At 32.7% G+C, this 20997-nt stretch overlaps 1 protein-coding gene across 1 annotated transcript in view; it reads right to left on the bottom strand.

Annotated features, from left to right (window-relative positions):
- Nucleotides 1-20997, bottom strand: part of LOC134527097 (discoidin domain-containing receptor 2-like) — a 745508-nt gene that overhangs the window by 309869 nt on the left and 414642 nt on the right. Inside the window, exons 3-4 of the mRNA XM_063359451.1 lie at nucleotides 20095-20326; nucleotides 9206-9353 (exon numbers count right to left, since the gene is read on the bottom strand). Of these exons, the coding sequence (XP_063215521.1) occupies nucleotides 9206-9353; nucleotides 20095-20326 (380 nt within the window). The remainder of the gene's footprint in view (nucleotides 1-9205; nucleotides 9354-20094; nucleotides 20327-20997) is intronic.

The raw sequence follows: 20997 nt of genomic DNA, 5'->3' as shown, positions 1-20997 counted from the left end.
TTGGCCGAAATCTTGGCTAATTCGAAATAATTAACCTAGAAATTCGGAAAAAAGTATATAAATCATAAACAAATCGCTTAATAAAATAATTATTGATTAGATCACATTGGTTTGGTTCTAGACCAGTAATAAGAGTAACTAAAGCTTAAGATAAAATTAAATTGGGTTTTTCGTTAACTTTCGTGTAGTTTATTAATTATTCTCTCTACGAAAAGCGACTCTATATAAGATTCCAGTAAATGTATTGTCGCTGTTGTTTACCATAGATGTCTAAATCAGGGGGTGGCAACTGTAATAGGCCATTATGAACCCAGATACTATTTTTAATCTGCACAATAGATAGCGCTAGTAAATTGACCTAGTTCTTTTGTAAACTCATAGGTAGCGTTAGTATTCATAATCAAAAGTCAATTGAAATGTTTACAAAGAAACTAAATTTATGCAATAAAAACAAATAATGCAATAAATATTGTGTAATATTAATTTATTTTGATTTAAAAATTATTTTATTTGTAAAAATTAGGGTTATTTCGCAGTAATATTCGTTTACATATTGATTTGAGCATCATATATTTTTTTGTTTGTAGGTTTTAGTAGATTTGGTTCAGTGAAATATGGTTTTAACAATGGAGTTTGATTTTATTTTGAATTATTCTCCTATATGATTGTGAATTAAGAAGCCGATGAAGATGCCTGTGAATACACATCGATGTTTTGTGTCTTCGTGCAGGAACAGTGACAATATTCAGATTTCCATCAAGCCGAAGCAAGTGAGTACTGATGTTTATATTAAAAAATTACAATAAGGGGTTTAACATGTTAAGGGTTAGGCATTTATGTTAAGTCTTACTATACAGGAGGTATAGAGCGATACTAACGAGACCTGAATTTGCGCACATAATAATTTTGTAATTAAGTAGTGTAATCATTTATTTGTTTATTTTTAATAATCCACCTATATATATACCCATTTGGGGATAGTATGGGCTTAGTAAAATTACCATAAATAAGTAATTTAAATGTACTGATTTGTGATATTAACCCTAAAAATCGTTCTGTGTTACTGAATTTATATTATTTAAATAATATGTGATTCAATGAAAATTAATATATTGTAATTTAAAGCAACCGACCAAATTTATTACACTCTACAGCACTTTAAAAAAAACATTAGCTCTGAAATATATACGTTCATTGAGTGGCAATGCTTAACGAAATACACATAATTAAATACATGTAAGTATATACCTTATATTTATAGTAGGCTACATGCTAGCTAATAATCTGTAAATAGTGATTTATGTACTAGAACACACTATAAAATTTTTGGTTGTGTTTCCAGGTTATTGAAGTGGTTTGCTGCAATTGGCTATGACCTTGATGCCAGTAATGCTGAAACATTTAAAACTAAATATGTGTGTTCCGAACATTTTGATATTGGAGCTTTCACTACACGTGACTGCATCAAATTGAATCGTGGTGCTGTTCCAATATATTTTAATTCTTTGGACACTGAGTATGGATCTTTTGTTATAATTTATTACGTCTAGAATGCTGCCAAATATAGGTGAAATGTTTATGTTACATTACATAACTTGTAAGATCCGGTTGTGTAGATATATATTTTCACCTGTCTCTAAGGTCCTTTGTTATTCACAGGTATCAAACACATGTGATGGGCTGAAGCAGTATTTAACATTATTGGTCAACATGCATGTCCATCATTACAACCTTTGTACAGGCGCATACCCACATATATGTATGGGGTATTTCACACTTTTTATTTGATGTTAAAGATTGGTGTGGTGACCAGGATACTTTTTTTTATTAAACCTCCTACACAGTTCTCTACTGTTTTTCTTATCTGTTGCCTTAACATTTTGTTACGATCAGTCCAATTCCTTGAATCACGTTGCAAAAAAAGTCACAACAAATGGGATTGGGCCACTCTCTTCAAAGAATTGTAATTTGAGTTTAAACATAGCAAGGCTGACCATAAATTGTAGAGGCAAATTTAAAATGTTGATCTCCAACATATTTATAACCTATGATCATGTGATGTATATACAGCTAGTTAGAAAGTAAGTCATATTATAGTATGCAATTGAACCTTTAATAAGTTCCACACTTAAAAACTTATTTTTACATGATATTTTATGTTCAATAACTATTCAGTATAAAGGTTTTTTTTTCATTATAAACTACAAAAGTATTCAGATTATAAAATGTAATGAAAATCCACTGAGCCCTCTACCTTTTTTTAACTACCATTTCTGCCTTGTGGCATTTTGTTTTCTTACTTTTTTGTTCATTATAAGTTACAACCACTCATTGGATTTATTGTGTGAAATTAAATGATATTTAAAATTGTATGTCACTTCATAAGAACATTCAGGATTACCTTATTCACAGCGCACATTTATACAAAAGTTTTTTATGTATATAATAGTTTTTTACGTAACACAGTGGACACATACATGATACAATTGGAAGGTCTAAAATAAAGTTAAAAGTTTGCCAGGTTTTGTATACATGCAGCTCCCAAAAAGTCTGCATACTAAAAAATAACAAATGATTTTAAATTTATTTTTCACCATCTTATAAACTATTAGTATTTTGTTATTTGGTTTCAAATGAATTGTTTTTGGTTAATTTAATTTACTGCAGGGATTAAATATCATTTGTAGAATAAAGCGTGAAAAGTAGTATTGATCGATTTAACTGTAAGTAAAAAATATGTGTTACATTTCTTGTAATTTAAAATTGTTCAGGTATTATAAATTAGCTGGAAAAAGTAAGCTCATGACAAGAATATATCGTACTGTTAAATATGTTTCGAAGAAAGTCTACCTGTTGCAGTCGTTACCATCTGTGTGTGTATCACATTTTTATTGTCATGATAACTGCCATAATATTGTACAAATAAATCACTTCTTAACTAATACATAAAATATTGTTATGGAAAATCTCTGTTGAGTTTGTTAATGGATATAAGCCCACTAAAGGGGTATAAATGGGGAAGATTTTTTGAAAAACATTAAAATCTTTTCAACTACCATAACATGAAACATATCACATTTGTTTGAACATATTATAACTTATGTTATATTACCAAAAATTTTGTCTACATAATTGGATACGCCCAGCCATAACTGTTAAGGGGTGGAAAAAAACAAGGGTTTGAAGACAAAAAAACTCATAACTCTCTTAGTAGCCACACCATAGAATCTGTTCAAAATTTTTGTTAATTTTAAAATTTTTTATAACCACCTGATAACCACCAAGGGTACTGTGGGTAAAATAATGAGGGGTTAAAGGACAAACAAATATTCATAATAACTTTATTAAGTTAACTATAAAATCTATAACAATTATTGCAATTCTTCTAAAACTTGTATAAAACTTTGATCTGAAACAATTTTTTTATAGGATTAACTAGTGCTTCAAGAAGTTGAAAATATCAGTAGGTGGGAATTAAAAAAAAAAAAAATAAAACTTCTGTACAATGTACACTATCGAATCCATTCTTATTTATTTAAAACTTTCTAAATATCTTCAGAAACTTTTATGTAACCAAACAATACTGCAATGAGTGGAAATAATATATTGAGAGACAAAAAATTATAACTTTTATAATTGCAGTTGCTCTCTGTAGGCTGACTGCATTGCTAAAATGCACATAGACCTCCAATTAAATTAATAAATTAAAGTACGTATTCTGCAAAATGTTGTTAGCGAAACATTTCAATTGTGCCAATCTCACCTGTGTATATGAAAATCTATATTATGCTTCAAATAGGCTATTTGTTAAACCAAAAAATTAAATTATTAATTTAGGACTTTCCATTACCCTAGAATTTACTGTATCTTACTTTTTCGTTCAGTTATAATTAAATTTTGGTATCTTCTTGTTATACACATTGTGGGTAATTGTTCCATATCACGTACTCAAGTTTATGCCTTGATCCTAATGGCATGATCCTGTTTGATTGATCCTGTGGTACATGTTGCTTGCTGTTTTAATATAGTACATCAAAGATCCTGGACATAACAAAAACATTACAAGTACAACCAAAATAATTTTAGGAAGTAAAAAAATATTATCAGATTTTTATTTTATGTGATAATACCATCAGAATTCATTGTTACATCACAATTTTTTGTAGCCAGGACCTTTCTATGTACTAAATTAAAACAGCAAGCATCATGTACCACAGGATCAATATATTCAGGATCATGCCATAAGGATCAAGTGATAGACTTGGATACGCTGTACGGAACATTTACCCACATTGTGTTTAAATATAAATTGTTTCATCTTGTGGGTGAAGAGAAAGAAGGTATCCTTAATCCAATTCTTTCATATACTCCATAGAACATATGTTTCTAAGAGCTATACAGATGGTTTTAGATATATTTAGCTGTAGTTTGTCAGCTTCAAACCATAAATTATATTTGGTCTTTACAGCATTATTTGTACTATTTTCCTTCACAAAATTGTATGAACCATCAGAAAAGTGTGGTGTGCTACCTTGTGTAATGTGAGAAAGATAGTCATTATCATACACTTGAAACAGGAGTGGGCCAAGCAAACTCATTCTGAGAACTATATATGATTTTATTAAAAGTTGTGCAATTGAGATTCCATTACTAGGTCTTTTACTTAACTTTTGATATTGAAATAACAACTTTTGAATAAAATATTTATGATTTATGAGGTATAAAGGTTTAGACTTAACACAAATTTAGTTCATGCTGAATTTTAACTCAAAATTTCAAGGCTTGACTAGTAAACTTGAATATTGTATTTACTGTTGACTTTTTGTAAGTCACAATGTCACTGGTTACATATTTGTTGATGCATTAACAGATATTAATTTTTTTAATGTGATAATGTAAATTTTGAATGCAACAATATACAAAATTATTCCTAAAAGTGAATTATATAATAGGGGCCGTTCAAATATAAACCGGAATATTTTTATACAGATTTATTCGTGATATACGAAAAATACAAGTGGAATGCCTTATTTTTCTAAATAGATTCCTTCAGCATAAATACTTCTTCCCCCCATTTTTTTGATCCCTTCATGAAAATAAGTCTGGTGCTGCAGCAGCCAACTGTGCATGTACTGTTTGACTGCAGCATTGTCTTTAAATTATTCCCCTCCTAATGTCTCTTTCAGTGGACCAAACATACAGCCTGAATATTGCCTTCATTGATGCTGCTTTGCCAGATGCAATTTGTGGGGATGATTTCCCATTTAATCAAGACCATTTCAAAACTTATGGCCCAATGGAACACTTGTGCATGCCTAGGTATCTCCTCCCCATTCTCCCGCCACCGATTCCCCAGCGTACTGCACCGCTCAAGTCGCTACTTGAGTCGAAAGAACAAAATTCTGTGGACAGTGAAGTATGGATCTATTGAACATTAAAAATAGCCTTTTTAGTTTTCTTTCAACCTTGCCATATTATGGTTTACGTAGTTTTGTGAGATGCTCTATGTACACAGAACTTAGTTTTTTTAGTTGATTAAAATTGTGAAATCGTCAAATGTTATATTCATGTCCCATTTTTTTCTTGTTGGATTATGTTTGTAACTTTGACTCTTTTTGTTTATTCATCCCGCTAGGTTAAATGGGATTTTAATGATTTTCCATTTGAAAAATAAAATATATTGCCCAAGCGTGACTTGAGAGAATTGAGTTAGGCCTACCACCTGATCGTTTCTGTGATAACCAAGTAAAATTTAAAATAGCAGATCTCATTTGGTCCAAAGTTTAATAAATAAAAAATGAACAGTTTTTTTTTTTTTAAACAGGATCACTTTCAGCACTTTGAAATTGTATGGAGCATCCTGCAAATAAGATTATGATAAAAATTCAAAGGCTATTATTATTAATTTTATTATTGTATGACGGAAACTAGCAAGTTCGATAGCTCGAAACACGTTGTAATCGATTTGTGTTATACATATCGATTTATATCGTTACGAACTTTCGATCACGGTATTTCATTTGTAGATTCATAGATGGCAGTGTAATCGGCGATTGTTTGTAGGTTTACAAAAACAGCGTTGAGTTTCCGGTCTTTCTGATATATGGTCGTTGGTCTAAATTTTCAATGTATGGAATATCTACCAACCAGGACTTGTACAACGTTAGGTATATAGACCAAGCGTCTCCGAAACACGAGTTATTTTAGGACGATATTCATCAAACATTTAAATCAGGTAATGTACAACGTCATGCGCATAGGCCAAGTGTCTCCTAACTAAGAGGTATTTTTCTAACGATAATCAAGAACATTTTAAACAGTTATGTAAAATATCAGGCATATCCGAACCACGAGGCCAATCATGACCTGACTACATTATTGCCTACACACGTAAATAAACGACACATATTAAAAACAAGAAAATAAATACAATACATACAATGAACACACAATAAAAATTCAATACACACACTTAACACGCACTGAACACGAAATGCACATACTGAACCCGCAACACGCAATGACCACACAACAAACACATCAAGAACGCAACACACGTAATGAACACTAAAGATACACACTGAACACGCAATGACCACGCAATGCACACACCAAGATCCAAACACGCGCAATTATCACGCAATTAGCATGCCGAACATGCAATGAATACGCCAAACACGCAATCAACACGCGATACACAATTAACAAGCAATGCACATTCAATGCATACACCGAACACACAATTATCACGCAATAAACACTCTGGACACGCAATGAACACACAATTCACGCAACAAACAAGCACTACACACCCCGAACACGCAATACACATTCTAGACACGTAATGAACAAACAATACATGTAATGAACACGTAATGCAAACAAAATACAAGCAATTAACACGCAATGCACAGACAGAACACGAAACTGACACGTAATATACATGCTGGACACGCAATGAACACACAATACATGCAATGAACACACAATGCACACATGCAAAGAACTTACAATGCACATATCGAACACGCAATGGACGTGCTATACATGCAATGAACACGCAATGTGCTTGCAATGATGATATCAAGAAATATAACAATTACTTGTAAAAACCAATATATATATATATATATATATAAATATATATATATATATATAAATATATATTTATTTAGATTTTATACAAATAAAGGTAAAACCACTCAAATTTGTATATGTTAGCTCCCCTCAGTTCTTTGAATATGGTTGCTACTTCGTTGAGGTGCAAATAGTTTCCTGCCTTAAGTCAAGCTATTAGTAGTCTCGGACGATCGATAAATATGTTAAGATCTTTTCATGATGTGTAATCGATCTTATCTGCTGCTGTCATCTCCCTTGCATGTTATTATAAATATTTTCAAGATAATTTTCATCCCAGTGATCATCGTAAGCTTTATTAGAATAATTTATTTTATCATGAAGTTTCCATCATTTTGATCTCAGAGCTTTAACACGGTCTTTGATCATGGCACCAGCTTCAGAGTCTCTGTCACCATCATCGTATTTGTCAGTATCTACACCGGGATTACCATAAGAATTCGAAATCGTTGACAATAAGATTATTCATCGTCTAAATTCTTCCTTTTTAAGTGACCATCATTATTTCAAATTATGGAGGAACTACTTGTTATGGGCTTCAATGTATTCTTTTTTTTCATGGTAATGATACTTCCGTCGGTTTCTGTCCTTCTTATACCGTCAGCATTCTTCAATTTAAGTTGTTTGTTGAGATATGCTATGGAAATAAAGTCGTTCAAATTATTAATGAAAATTATTGTCATCAAGCAGCACACTCTGCCTTAATGGAGTGGCTTTATCGATGTCCCCTCTCTTGTAAGTGGGCTTGGCTTGACAAGTTCTGTCATGGGTTTTTAAACTATCAATTCGTGAAGACAACCTGCTACACCGATAAAATTTTAACATTTTACGTAGTGGGATTTTAACACAATCATTATTCTCGTGACGTCTGGCATACCTTCTTAAAACAAAATCCTTGCTGCAGTTTTTACAGCGGTGTCCTTCTGAAACAGCTGAAGGCAACGAATCAGGATCTATGTTAGCTTCTGCGACAAATGATAGATGCAATCAGAGAGTTTTAATTATAAACAGATCCTTAAACACGAATTTCAGTAATCCATCAGCTAAAGTAAATTTGACAATTTAAAAGACCCATAGACAAGTAGTTCTGCTTTTCAACAATAGATGTCGTACCATGTTGCTTCGAGGTAGATTTTTTTCTTTTATTTTTAATGTGGGATTCAGGATGCTCACTCACGATCACAATGAGAAGGAAGTTCGTCTTGCATGATAGTGATTCTCAATTACTTACGGCATATTATTTGACTAAGTAATGATTATTTAAAATTCCACCTGATAAAATTATTGAATTTGAAACGTCCGGGGAGTGGGACGTTCGATTTCAAGATTAGGGAATTCAGATAACGACTAAGATCAAAGGTCATGATAAAGGTCATAGGTAATGGTCAAGGTCTATGTCAAAGGTCAAGGTCAAAGTTCAAATTTAATGTCAAAGGTCATGGTCGGAGGTCAAGATCAAGGTCATCCTAGATGGCCACAGTGACGTCAGAGGTCGGTCGGTCATTGACCCTAGCACCACTACCACCAACATCTCCGGCTCCAGTTCCATAACCGACTTTCCTACACTACTAACCATTGCCAAAATGTTATTCAATATTTAGAAAAACAACAATTTCAATATGAATGTAAAATAACAGATATTTGTAAAATGGTTATTTTACATGAAAAAAAAAGCTCTATCACTAAAAAATAGTGTGCGCATTGATACTGGGCTCGGATTATTACCTCGAGAACTTATGCTTTTGGTGTACCACCAATAGTTAAAGGTATTTGTTAATCGTTCCATGCAAAGCTTTCCAGTATGAACTGCGTAAATTTATGAGCATGATGAAAAAAATTCGATTATTAAGTATTCGATTATCTTTTCATATTTTAAAATAATTTTGCTTCAAGGAAACACCAATTGAATTATAATATTTTTTTTCATTCTCGTAATAGATATTCAGTAATAATAAAAAAAGTATTTCATACAAATGCAAAAATGACCATAGTTAATGAATGCACTGTATTTGTTATATTTCTCGGCCGGTGGTTGCTAAGGCACTGCCTTGCAGGGGCAGGTACTCACGCTCCCAGGGGCAGCCGTACAGCTCGACGCGCATGCAGACGGTGCGCGGGTGCTCGCTGTAGGGGATGAAGCGCACCTTGCTGGCCACGAAGGGCAGCTCCAGCTCCTGCTTCACCACCAGGTACGTGTTGCTGTTGCCAGCCAGCACCTGCGACCCCAGAGCAGAGGACACACTCACACACTCACACACTCACCCTCCTGCCGCCACACCACATACGCAACGTCTTTTCTACGACTGTTCTACATGCATACGATGAACTACCCGAGTCAATCAGGCTTTAAAATTCCTTTTAGATGTTTAAGAAAGCATTATTCAGATACATAAAAGGCTGTCATGCTCAGGTTAAGCTGTGGTGTCACTGAATATGTGGAGATAGAAATCAGAAATGTTAAGTATTTTGAGGTTATTTTACATATTTGGTAAGTTTTATAAAATCTATAACACAAAACGTGTGTTAGTGTGGTAGTAAAAATTGTAGCCTTTTGTGAAATTGAAACCTTATTTTTAATGAATCTTGTGTGTAATCATGTAAATTTTTTATTTAGTTTTTAAATTCATATAGGTTACTAAACAAAAGTTTGGAATTTTAGTTTTTTTTTAATTTATTATATTTTATATACTTGATATTTGTTATTGTTTAAGTTTTTTGTAATATATTGTAATTTTTTGGTGATTGTTTTTAATTAGTTTAACTTAGTGTTGTAAAATTTATTTTATCATCACTTTACATTTATTATTTATAACATTGGTGCCGTTTATGGAATACAACGCAGGTTCACCTTAATTTTTCCCCATAAAAAAACCTCTTAATGTAAAAATATAATTAACGTCTTCTTAAAACTTTTAAATCTCCTGAAAACACCGAAATTATATGCAATTTTTTGTCGCATGAAAAGAAAAAATATATTTATTTATATTTTTTAAGACAATGAAGAATCCTTAATTACATACGTTCGGGACTACGATGAGATAGGTAGGTAGGGGGGTGGGACCAGGGGGTGGTCATATATGCATGTTTACATGCTAACTGCGTGAAGCCTTTATTTTCCTTCAGCTAATTGTTGCGTCATATTGCTTAAACGTCCAAAATATAGGCTGAAGTGAAGTGTTTGCAGTTTGTAAACAAATTTATATAATATATTTTTATTAAAGTGATTGTTTTTAATGTCGGATATTCTAATTCATATTTACTAACCATCATCAGACGTGATCAAGAAGAATTTCTGCAATATTTTCGGCGGAACATTATGGCGTTGGCGAAGTTAAAAAGTGGCTTCACCTACGTCACAGCAATTCGTTTCCTGGCAATTCCTAACTCCATAGTTGGAACAAAGTTTTAAATTTCAAATATGAAAATCATTCTAATATAAAAACACTCGCGCTAAATTATTGCCAGTCTATAAAAACCATATTTTTTTGCAAAGTTTTTAAGAAGTTATATGAATAATTTAAAAGGGTGAAAAAATTGAAAACTCTTCAACTCAAATTAACCTTACTTCTGAATTACCATCTTACAACTGACTACAAACGGTACAATTACAATAATAAATGATAAAAAAGAAAAACTGACAGTCACGATGTAACACTGGACCAACCTAAAAAGCGCACATCGTAGTGGTGCGATCTGGCGGTCAACAATCGAATCCAGCGGCAAGATATCCTAACGAGAGCTGGCCGAATAATGCCGGATTAAAGAGTGGCGAATTTTGAGCAAATTAAAATTTTTTCAGTGCCCTTTATCAGGGCCGAAACGGGAATTTGCTTCCTGCTATATCTTTAATCATTTAACTGAAAATATACGAAACGATCCTAAGCGTGCGCTTTGAAAATTTAGAAAATAATATTATAAAGTCAACGCTGAGTCTAAAACGCACTCACAGCACGAAGAAAATAGTGCATGTCTGCTCGCTGTCTTGGCCTTAGAGTAAACTGGACATTCGATAAGCGTGACATAATTTTCCTTAATGCCTCATTTCGCCTGTCCAAATACCTACATTACATACTGAAAACACGTGGGTCCCTTTAATAATTTATTTGTTTTAAAGTTTGTGCGTTGGAAATAGTAGCAAAACAGTTAACACAAACCTAACTTTATAAAATATCAAGAATTATATTTATTGTAATTAACTATGATTCATGTTAATAACAATTACTTGTTTATGAAATTTAAAATTTTCTACAAAATAATGGTGACGTTACTTAAGTAAATAACAGCATATTTATACACACATATTTTATTAGATGTTTATTGAATTGGTTTCCTATTGAAAATTATTTTATGATTATTTTTACAGTCCAAATCTTTAGGATACAATTTTCAAACAGAAAACCTGTTATACTAAAAATAAACTAAGGATGTATATTGTTTTTTACGTAATTAGAAAACAAAAGAGATATAAAAAATATTTTATACAAGGATATTAAAAAGGGTAGGTTATTTTATAATTACTATTCGTAGCACTCATTACAAAAAAATTGAAAGTAGTATGTTTTGGAGACATCGGGTGCAATGTATTTCTTATGGGACTATGGCTTGGTGGCTTACTCAGTTGCGACTTACCAGTCGTGAGAATTCGACCATGTTAGGTGTTAGCCTGAAATAATTATGTCTATCCAACCCGTATGACGTACTTGGTTAATCGACTGTCATGTATAACTGACCTTGAAAGTCATATCAAGGTATGCAAAGGACTCGCTTCGCCTTCTAAGAAGACTATACTCATCGAAAAGCGCTATTAATTTGCTTGTTTTTTTGTACTTAAAGAATTTCTTTAATACATTTTTATTGGTATTTTGTGGAGCTTTATAATCTCGAACTTCAATGTTAAAATTAAATATTTTTTTTTTACTTTTTATATTTTTTGTTGTGGATTAAGAATCTAACTGAGCCGATAAAATAAAGAAGTAAATTATTTATGACTTTTTTTTATGATTTTTATAATTTCTCCCGAATTTGTAGCAAAAAAATTACGAATTTCCAAGATAGCATTGGCAGCTTACTGAATGCTGGTTGATGAAAAATTGAAGCCGCTTATAGGATTTGTCATGACTTTTTAAATGAGTGTTTATACATAAAATTAACTTTTTTTTAATAAAGCAAGTATGGAACCAATGATAAGAATCTATCGATTTAATTGGAGGCTGGTAGATGAGAAATATTTACCTCTTTTAGGATTTCCGCAATATGTTATTGAATAAATATTTTTAAACCTGGAGTTAAAGTATTTTCATCGAGCAAGGTTCAAGCTAAGGACACAAATTAATCGAATAAATAATTATTTTAGTACCTAACCGAATTTTTTGATAATTTTTGGAATTTTTTCCGATTTTCTAGGTAAATAATTACAGATTTTCAAAAATGATGGATAACCAGATGGCATATTTGGCGTCGTCAAAAATGACTACCGTAGTCCTGATCATAATCCATGAGCGGCGGAAACGCCCGAACACGGTCGATTCCTCATGATCGGTAAGCCACTACTGAGTAAGCCACCAAGCAATAGTCCCATAAGAAAATACATTGCGCCCGAAGTATAAAATTCACACTACTATTAAAACTTGGGTAATACACAAACAAAAATATTTATTAAAATTACACTACAATTGGTTTAAATTTTTGTATCTGTAAGAGTTTTTTACAACAAAATTATATGTAATCAGTTATTTATTTGTAATAATCTGAAGAACATCCCTGAAATCACTTAAACGTAAGGTATTTTTATGTTAAATGTCACGTCCGAGAGAGCTGATCAATTATATGAAAAGTTTTATAGTAATTCAAATCCTGTATGGGTCCAAATGAATATACTGCGCTTATAATAAATTATTTAAAAATCGGCTTACAAAATTAAGGACATTTATTTAATAATGTAATGAAATTAGTTTTTAAATTTTTCCAAAAATTGCGGATAAACACCATACTAATTAAAGATAGAGAACAGCAGTTTTCTGCAAATAAATGTAAGCTTGGAATTGTTAGGGTCTCAAAGATTTTTATGGTCATTTTATGAAACGCCGTACAGTAGTGGAACCCAGAACATAATAATTGTGTTCAAAGCATTTAGTTCGTGAACACATGCCGTCAAAATGAGTCCATTCTGTGACCCTTGGTCGACTTCCACAGCCTCCCTGTAATTCCCGTTCATGGAGTTTCCTGTTTGCAGTCACATCATCACTTATTCACACCAGATTAATTGCTGACTGTACAATTAACGCTTTTTATATTCCATTCCCGATGGCATCGAGTCTGCAGCGCATTTGTAAATTATTCAGCTCTTAAGTTCGTGTGTGCGTACGTCTGGGTGTAAAGCGAAACAATCATTTCGAAGCCGCATTATGGCCGAGGTCATTCCGGAGATAGGAATTATGTTCGGCGATGTAATTTGAAACATTTTTGACATTATTTCTCGGAACAAAACGCTACTGAAAAAACCTCTCTCTCTGTGCTGTGTTAAATTAATTTTATTCGATTTCAAACATTATATATTTTTAATTTTTAATAGCGGAAATGATTTTTTGAAAGTATATTTGTCTGTCGATTAATGAACTATCGTAGACCAACCAGTCCGTAGGTAGCAAACCTTCGTCTTTTTTATTGTAACACTTTTGAGACCGATATATATAATTTTATAATCACAAAATAAATTTAATTTGCAGCTACATATAACTTCCATTGGTTTGCGCCATTATTATGCCTAAAAAACTAGTTGAATATTTTAAGTAAATTTGTTTAGTTGGTAATATTTTATGAGAAATTAAGCCGGCTGAGCAAAGAAATGTATCGTAAATAAAAATATTATGTCATGGGGGAAAGTTAATTATGTTATGGCTACATTTACTCAAAATAAATCTTAATTCTTTCAAATAATCAAAGCAAGGTATCAATAAAATTAGTGTAAAACGCCAGTTGTCTACTTAAAAAACTTAAATAGATAATTTTCGTGCAACCTGGGCAAAAAATAATCAAAATTATTATAGCTAGTTTACATGTTGCTCGCTAATTAAAATTCGTAATAATATAACACAAAGAAATACTTGAAATCACCTATATCTGTTCAAAATGAAACTGTATATTTAGATAGCTCATTCCTTCAGGCAAGCTAGTATTTTGAATGTCATATTTTAAATAATCCATAGTAATGAACCGACACAATAAATCCATGAGGTTTAATGTAAATACATTTTAACATCAGAAACATTATTTTTAATATATATTACTTAACTATGGACTTTTTATAACGCGCTAATACTTTTACACGTAATTTTTGTCACAAATTTAATGTCACTTGGGTTTGTCCACCCGAGCATAAAGGGGCCTCTACTTTCCTTTCGTTACAAGCGCACCCTAAAGAAACGAGAAACCAAAAGAGAGAGAGGGGGGGGGTGCTTTGTCCTTCCGAAAATATTTCAGAGAAGACGGTGAAAAGACGTTGAATATTAAAGCAAATCTTTCACCGAAAAGAAGCACTTTTTTTTTATTATTCTATGCGAGATCATTTCCACCCCCCCCTCCCCCCCCCCCCAAAAAAAAAACTCGCTCTCCTAACAAAAGGACAACGATGCTGAAAATTATTTTCCCCTGGCAAACACGCATAGAGCTCGTTACCCGTGAGAGAGGAAGAGAGAGCGGTGTAGAGAGAGCGGGCAAACTCATTTCTCGTCGTCGCCGACATTGGCGGCGGTAGCGGCGGCGGGGGGGAAAAGAATGGGTGGCGCACCGAAGGAGGAAAAGACAGACGAAGATAAATATGAGGGGTTGTAAGGGCGGGGGCGGGACCCAGCCCCGTCGGCAAGGAGGGTTGTCGAAGGCTCGGGGGAGTGTGTGTGTGTGTGTGTGTCGATAAGGACACCTGCAGTATTTCCCATGCCTCTCCACCCTTTCCCACTACTCCTTCTAGCGCCGGCGCCCGCAAAACGCGAGGATCACTTCCCTCCGAGGACGGGTGGCGTCGACTGGAGTTAGCAAGTTGAGGGTGGACGTCCCAGTGCGCACTTACCTCACACACTCGTCCTTTCCCTAACCCCACCAACTCTTCCACATCATCCAGTCTTTCCCGCGTTGAAAATATATAGACAAATTTAACGTGTAAGTTTTTGTGTTAGAATGGTTTACACACTGTAGTGTTACAGTTTTTGACATAAATAATTGTCCACGTATTTAACTTTCACAATGAAAGCGTGTGTTTTAAAATAGTGTTTTAAATTCACAAAACATAAGTGAAAATAATATTCCAAATCATGACAAAAAAATTTTCTAAGAATTATTTTGCCTTTATATTAAAAAGAATCATGTAAAATGGAAACATTTTATTTTTTACTCTTATAAAATAACAATATTAATAAATTAAAATAAATATTTAATAAAAAGATAGCTAATTATAATTTGGAGCTATGGATGATTCCTACTTTACAAGTTTCTTTTATTGTAAAACGAGTTTTAAATTTGAGGTATACAATGTTAAGCACTTGTAGGTTTTCTTGTTTTATCTCATCTAAAATTTTATGAACTGAAGATACAATAATTTCTCGTCAATATTTAATATCTAACGGCTTGTTACATGTTTAAAGTCCAGACAAAAAAAAACAATGTTTAAATTTTTTTTTTGTAATAAAGGTGTTCTAAATCAGAAGTAAATGATTCTTTACTCAAGAAATGCGAGCAGAATAGGAAAACTGAACTTGAAGATGCAGCCTCTTAGTTCATTTTTATAAATATTAGGGGAATAGAAATTTCGCCCAAGAGCGGCTTGAATGTATATGTGACCATTGCTCATATTTCTTTCGACTTGCACAGTAGTTTTCGAAAAGATACGAATATTTTGCATGTCTGAAATTGTAGTGGAATGGTTCTAGGTCATGGATGAATATGCACAGCACATGCCGGACTTTTAATGTTTAGCATATGCGTGATTGGCGCATACAGACATAGGGTCAGGTTCCGCAGGGATAAGAAGCTAGTCTTGAATTACGTGGATTCGAGTTCGAATTTAGATCCAGTTATTGTATGTTCGATTTTCGAATGTTAACCGAAATTACTGTAAGTGATTTTTGAGAATGTTTATGTAATGGAAAACGACTGATAGTAACTAATGCAATTGTTATGTTCTCTCTCCATCCCATGACCTCCCTCGACGAAACTCAAAAACTAATAAACAAAATAAGTTTACTACAGCAGCTGTTTTAGCGTCAGGCTTCTCTTGCATAGACATCGGGGTCGAACCATCTATTTGAACGAGCTAATTGAATACCATTGCTTTTACACCTTTTAATTTGTAGGTGGCGAGCAAGCTAAACGAATGTAACAATTATAAAACCATGCACAGGTATGCTTTATCCGGAATGAAAAATAGAACCCTTCAAAACAAAGTTTGGATTGAAACGGTCGTTTAAGTAGAAAATATATTGAGAGTTACCTCTAAAACTTCTGTTTTGCTAGTTGTTAGAAGAACATTGTGTTTTGAGATTTATAAATGACTTCCTTAAAACTACAGAGATTCACGAAAAAAAACTATGTACAACAATTCATTTAAAACTTTAGACTACTTTATTACGACATATAATTTCATGTTAGGATTGAAATATAGCCTAATGTAATTTTATAAGTTTTTCAAAATAATATAAAAATATTAACTGAAACTATGAACAATCCTTTATAAAATATCAATCTTAGGTTTTGTTAGGAAATTAGCTTAAATATTAGACTAACTTTTATTGAAATAGGGAAGATTTGTTTAAATTAATATAAAGTACAAACGTCATTATTGGTTTACACTGGTAACCATTGAAAAACCTCAATATATAAAACTCCAATCAATATGAATATGTGCCTGATTACGGGAGAAAATTTCATTTCCATAAACGCTGCAGCTGTGTTGTCTAAGAAGCCTACTGTGCTTGTCTGTGCTTTCGTCATCGCTTCGCCTAGATGATATGTTTATTATAATCGTTTAATTCGTTTGTTCGTCTCTGTGATGTACAGAGTTGTTGCCATTTTTCTGTATTTAATGTTCTTGTTGCAAGTTTCTCGTCGTTGTGAGCCTATGTGTTTGTCTGTGGTGTTATTTTATAACTTATTCCTTCCACTGAATTTTGTGTGCTGTCTTAGGCATGTTAACAGTTATTGGCTATTCTTCGTGATTTTTATGGTTTCTTTTTTGTTGATTCTTGTTGTTTTTCTATGACAACCAGTATAAACTAGCAATAGCTTTTGTCCATGATATTAAATTTGATTTTGTTATTAACCAAAATATAATATAAAAGATGCTTTAAAATCAAAGTTTTATTGATTATTAATGATTAAAATATTATTTTTGAAAAACAATATTAGTTATCTGAAAACTCCTTCTAATTTGTGCAAGTTTTTACGTTGTAATTTTTTTTTGTTTTTTTAATGTAACTTTGAATCAATTATTGCAGATAGGTAATATGCATTCTCTATGCTAGTGTAATATGCATTCTCTATGCTAGTGTAAATATTATTGATGGGTAAAATAGTATAACATTGTAAGAAAATGAACTAAATTAAGTTTTAAGTTTTTGGAACGATTCTAAAATTACCTGAACAGTATGTGTCGTTTTTAGTTATGACGAAAACCTGTCTTCCTATTGTTTCGTCAGAATGTAAAACACTAGCAGAACCCCGCGGTGTAACACACGTTAAATTATAATTATTATGTTCCGATCAACATATTCCCTTTTAACCTTCCACACAAAACAGTGTATTTAACCAATTTATTTTTATTACTAATTAACTATTGGTTTAGAGCTTCAATGTACACAATTTTAGCCGTCATTATATTTTCTGGCGTTAATGGTCAGCGTACTGTTTTTATGTTAAAAGTCAAATAAATTTTACAAAATGAGTTTTTCAAGTATTCTCTACGAATATCTATATGAATAGTTTTATCAGTATAGAGTGCTTGGATGAGTATTATGACATATACGTTGTTTAATTGGAAAACTCATTTTACGATTACAGTAACTATTACTCAATACAAAACTATACACGTAACTTTACACAAAGATTCAATAAGATAAAAGTTTGAACATAATCTAAATGAGTTTTCCAATTAAAACATTTATATGTCATAAAACTCACCCAAGCACTCTATACTGATAAAACTATTCTTAGAGATATTCATAGAGAATACTTGAAAAGATCATTTTTTAAAATTTACTTGACTTTTAACATAAAAACAGTCGCTGTGGGTGGAATATTAATCTTAGATATATGGAATCGTAGACTTTATTATATAGATATTAAGTTCAATATTTTAGCTGTAAAATTAATTTCTTTAATTTTCTATACATTTTATTTATTTTTTATTTCAAAACGTTAGGCCAGCGCACGCCTATAAATCAAACAGGCGGCTCTTCTTATCTGAATTCAATTACATTTATTTTGATTTCCCACTGAAAACATATCTGTATCAGAATAAAAAAAAATCCTATAGAACACAGGGATAATGCAGCTTCCTATTAGAGAATTAATTGTCAGAATAGAATAGAACAGAATAGAATAGTACTTTCCAAATTTCCAAACTTAAAAACAATATTTAAGTCTTTAAAATATGAGTATTATTGCAGGTATCAAGAATAAATCATAAAGTTAGGAGACTTGATATTAACAGAAAATAAATGCAGAAATTATTTAACTTCACAAGCACCCAACGTTTTTTAAAATATTAAACGCCATCGAGAGAAACCGAGGACCCCGAAGTCCATTATTTGTCGTGTCTCTTTCCGTTTAATAAACGAACAACTTTTCAAACACTGCAAATAAAAAAATTACATTGTGTAAACCCAACATTTGCCATAGTTTTAAACGTGATCTGCGCGTAACTCATAACTTGAAAGGTTTCATGAATATTGTTTTGACAATCGAATTGTAATTTTCATCCTATCAGAGAAACCCAACCATTAAAACCTTCAAACTCAAAAAGAGCCCTTCTGGTGGCCAGGCCTTAAAAATTTGATGTCATCCCCCCCCCCCCCCCCCAAATAAACCTTTTCCCTTTACCCTTGTCCGTTCCTCTCAAAAAATCTAGCTACCGAAATAATTTTAAAAAGTTGAAACCAACTAGTTACAAAGCTAAATACATGATTAAATTGAGGTAAAATGTAAGAGTCGCTGCTTTTCCATAAAAAAATTCAATTCGAAAGGTGATGTTTTTCAACGCTTAGTATTTTTTATTTACTCTGTAACTAGAGTTTGAAAATTCTCACTGGATTTTGAGAAACTACTGTTTACAGGTTCAATTATGTAGCCTGTGAAGTGACATAGCTTCCGCCATATTGTGCTTTAATAGCGTAGCTCAGACTGTTTAAAAAATATATACATTCATCATGTTGATATTTGATACTAGCTGCAAATTTATAATGAGTTTCTCTAGAATTCCTAAGGAATATAGCGTATACGAGGCTGTTTCATAAAGACAGGGATTATAAATGTCAGCACGTTATTGCCGGGGTAGAGATTGTTTTCCACCCTAACTGGTTTTCCATCTCAAATGAATAGATATTAAATATTGTGAACGAAATTCAGTTGAATTGGACAACCAATTAGGATGGCCCTGGCAGTAACGTACTGACATTAAAAATCTCTTTCTTTTTGAGAATAGTCTCGTTAAGGATCTCCGGAGAACCACAAGCTGAAATTTCAAAACTAAGCCCAAAATAGCGGCGACCACGTCACTTCACAGGCCACCTAATTTAACCAATAAACTCTATGTGGCCAGAATACAGTAGGAATTTTGAAATTCTGTTTTTAGTTTAAATAAAGGAATGTCTTAAGTCTTGAAATAAAACACATTTTTTGGGGGTGGTTTAAAAGCCGCGATGCTTGCAAATTGCCAAGCCGGTCCTTGGCTCGCCGCTGTCGGAGCCTGACCTTCTGGCCGCGCGAGTCCTTGTACACGACCCACTGGTTGAGCTCGCGCCGCCAGTACTCCAGCAGGTAGGCCTCGGCGTACTCCTGGCCCTGGCCGTTGCCGAAGCGGCCTTGCGTCTCGGCCCACGTGACCAGGTGCGGCCGGCCCAGGTCCACCTCCAGGTACTCGTGCACGTCGCCGCTGATCTGCGCCTTGGGGCACCACGCGCCGCCGTTCTTCTCCTGGCGGATCCTGCGGCACACATGCACGCACACCTCCACAAACCAGCTCGTAACACCACAACAAATACATTGTTTCATTGTACCACGCATTTTGTACATGAAACACGTTTTTTTTTTCAGTTAAATACCTACTTAATATTTAAATTTCCGCATAATTTTAAAATACAAATGTTGTATCATTCAAGCAAAAAAAAATTTTAACCATGGAAATAATATTCAAATATTTAATAATCGGACTTTATCTTGTGTTATTATGCATATTAACTTGCGCAATTAATACTGGAAAAATAAAGAGGGAACGGTTTAAAAATAATTTCAACTATTGTGGTACTTGTCAACATAAAGAACCCCAAATTAGTGTAACTGAGAACACTATTTATTAAAAATATATGGAATTTTACAAGAATATTTCTGTTTCATTTACAAAAAAATTACAGTTTATGGATGGCCATAATTTACACATTTCGATATAGCTATTGAATGATATCGATGAAAATTAAATATTAGGTTGTTAATAAAGACGTTTCGTTTAATTGGAATATTGATACTTTTACCCTTTTTTGCTTATTACAAAATTATTTTTAAGTAGGTATATATAACATTTAGTTCTTAATATGTATAATCTACTTTCATGAAATTAACTAAAAACAAGTTCAGCTCTTAGAAGTGTAAGCCATTTTT

The sequence above is a fragment of the Bacillus rossius genome, chromosome 1 (assembly GCF_032445375.1).
Source record: "Bacillus rossius redtenbacheri isolate Brsri chromosome 1, Brsri_v3, whole genome shotgun sequence".
Classification (NCBI taxonomy): domain Eukaryota; kingdom Metazoa; phylum Arthropoda; class Insecta; order Phasmatodea; family Bacillidae; genus Bacillus; species Bacillus rossius.
The sequence above is the reverse complement of the archived record's forward strand: the minus strand, read 5'-3'. Positions and strand labels throughout refer to the sequence as shown.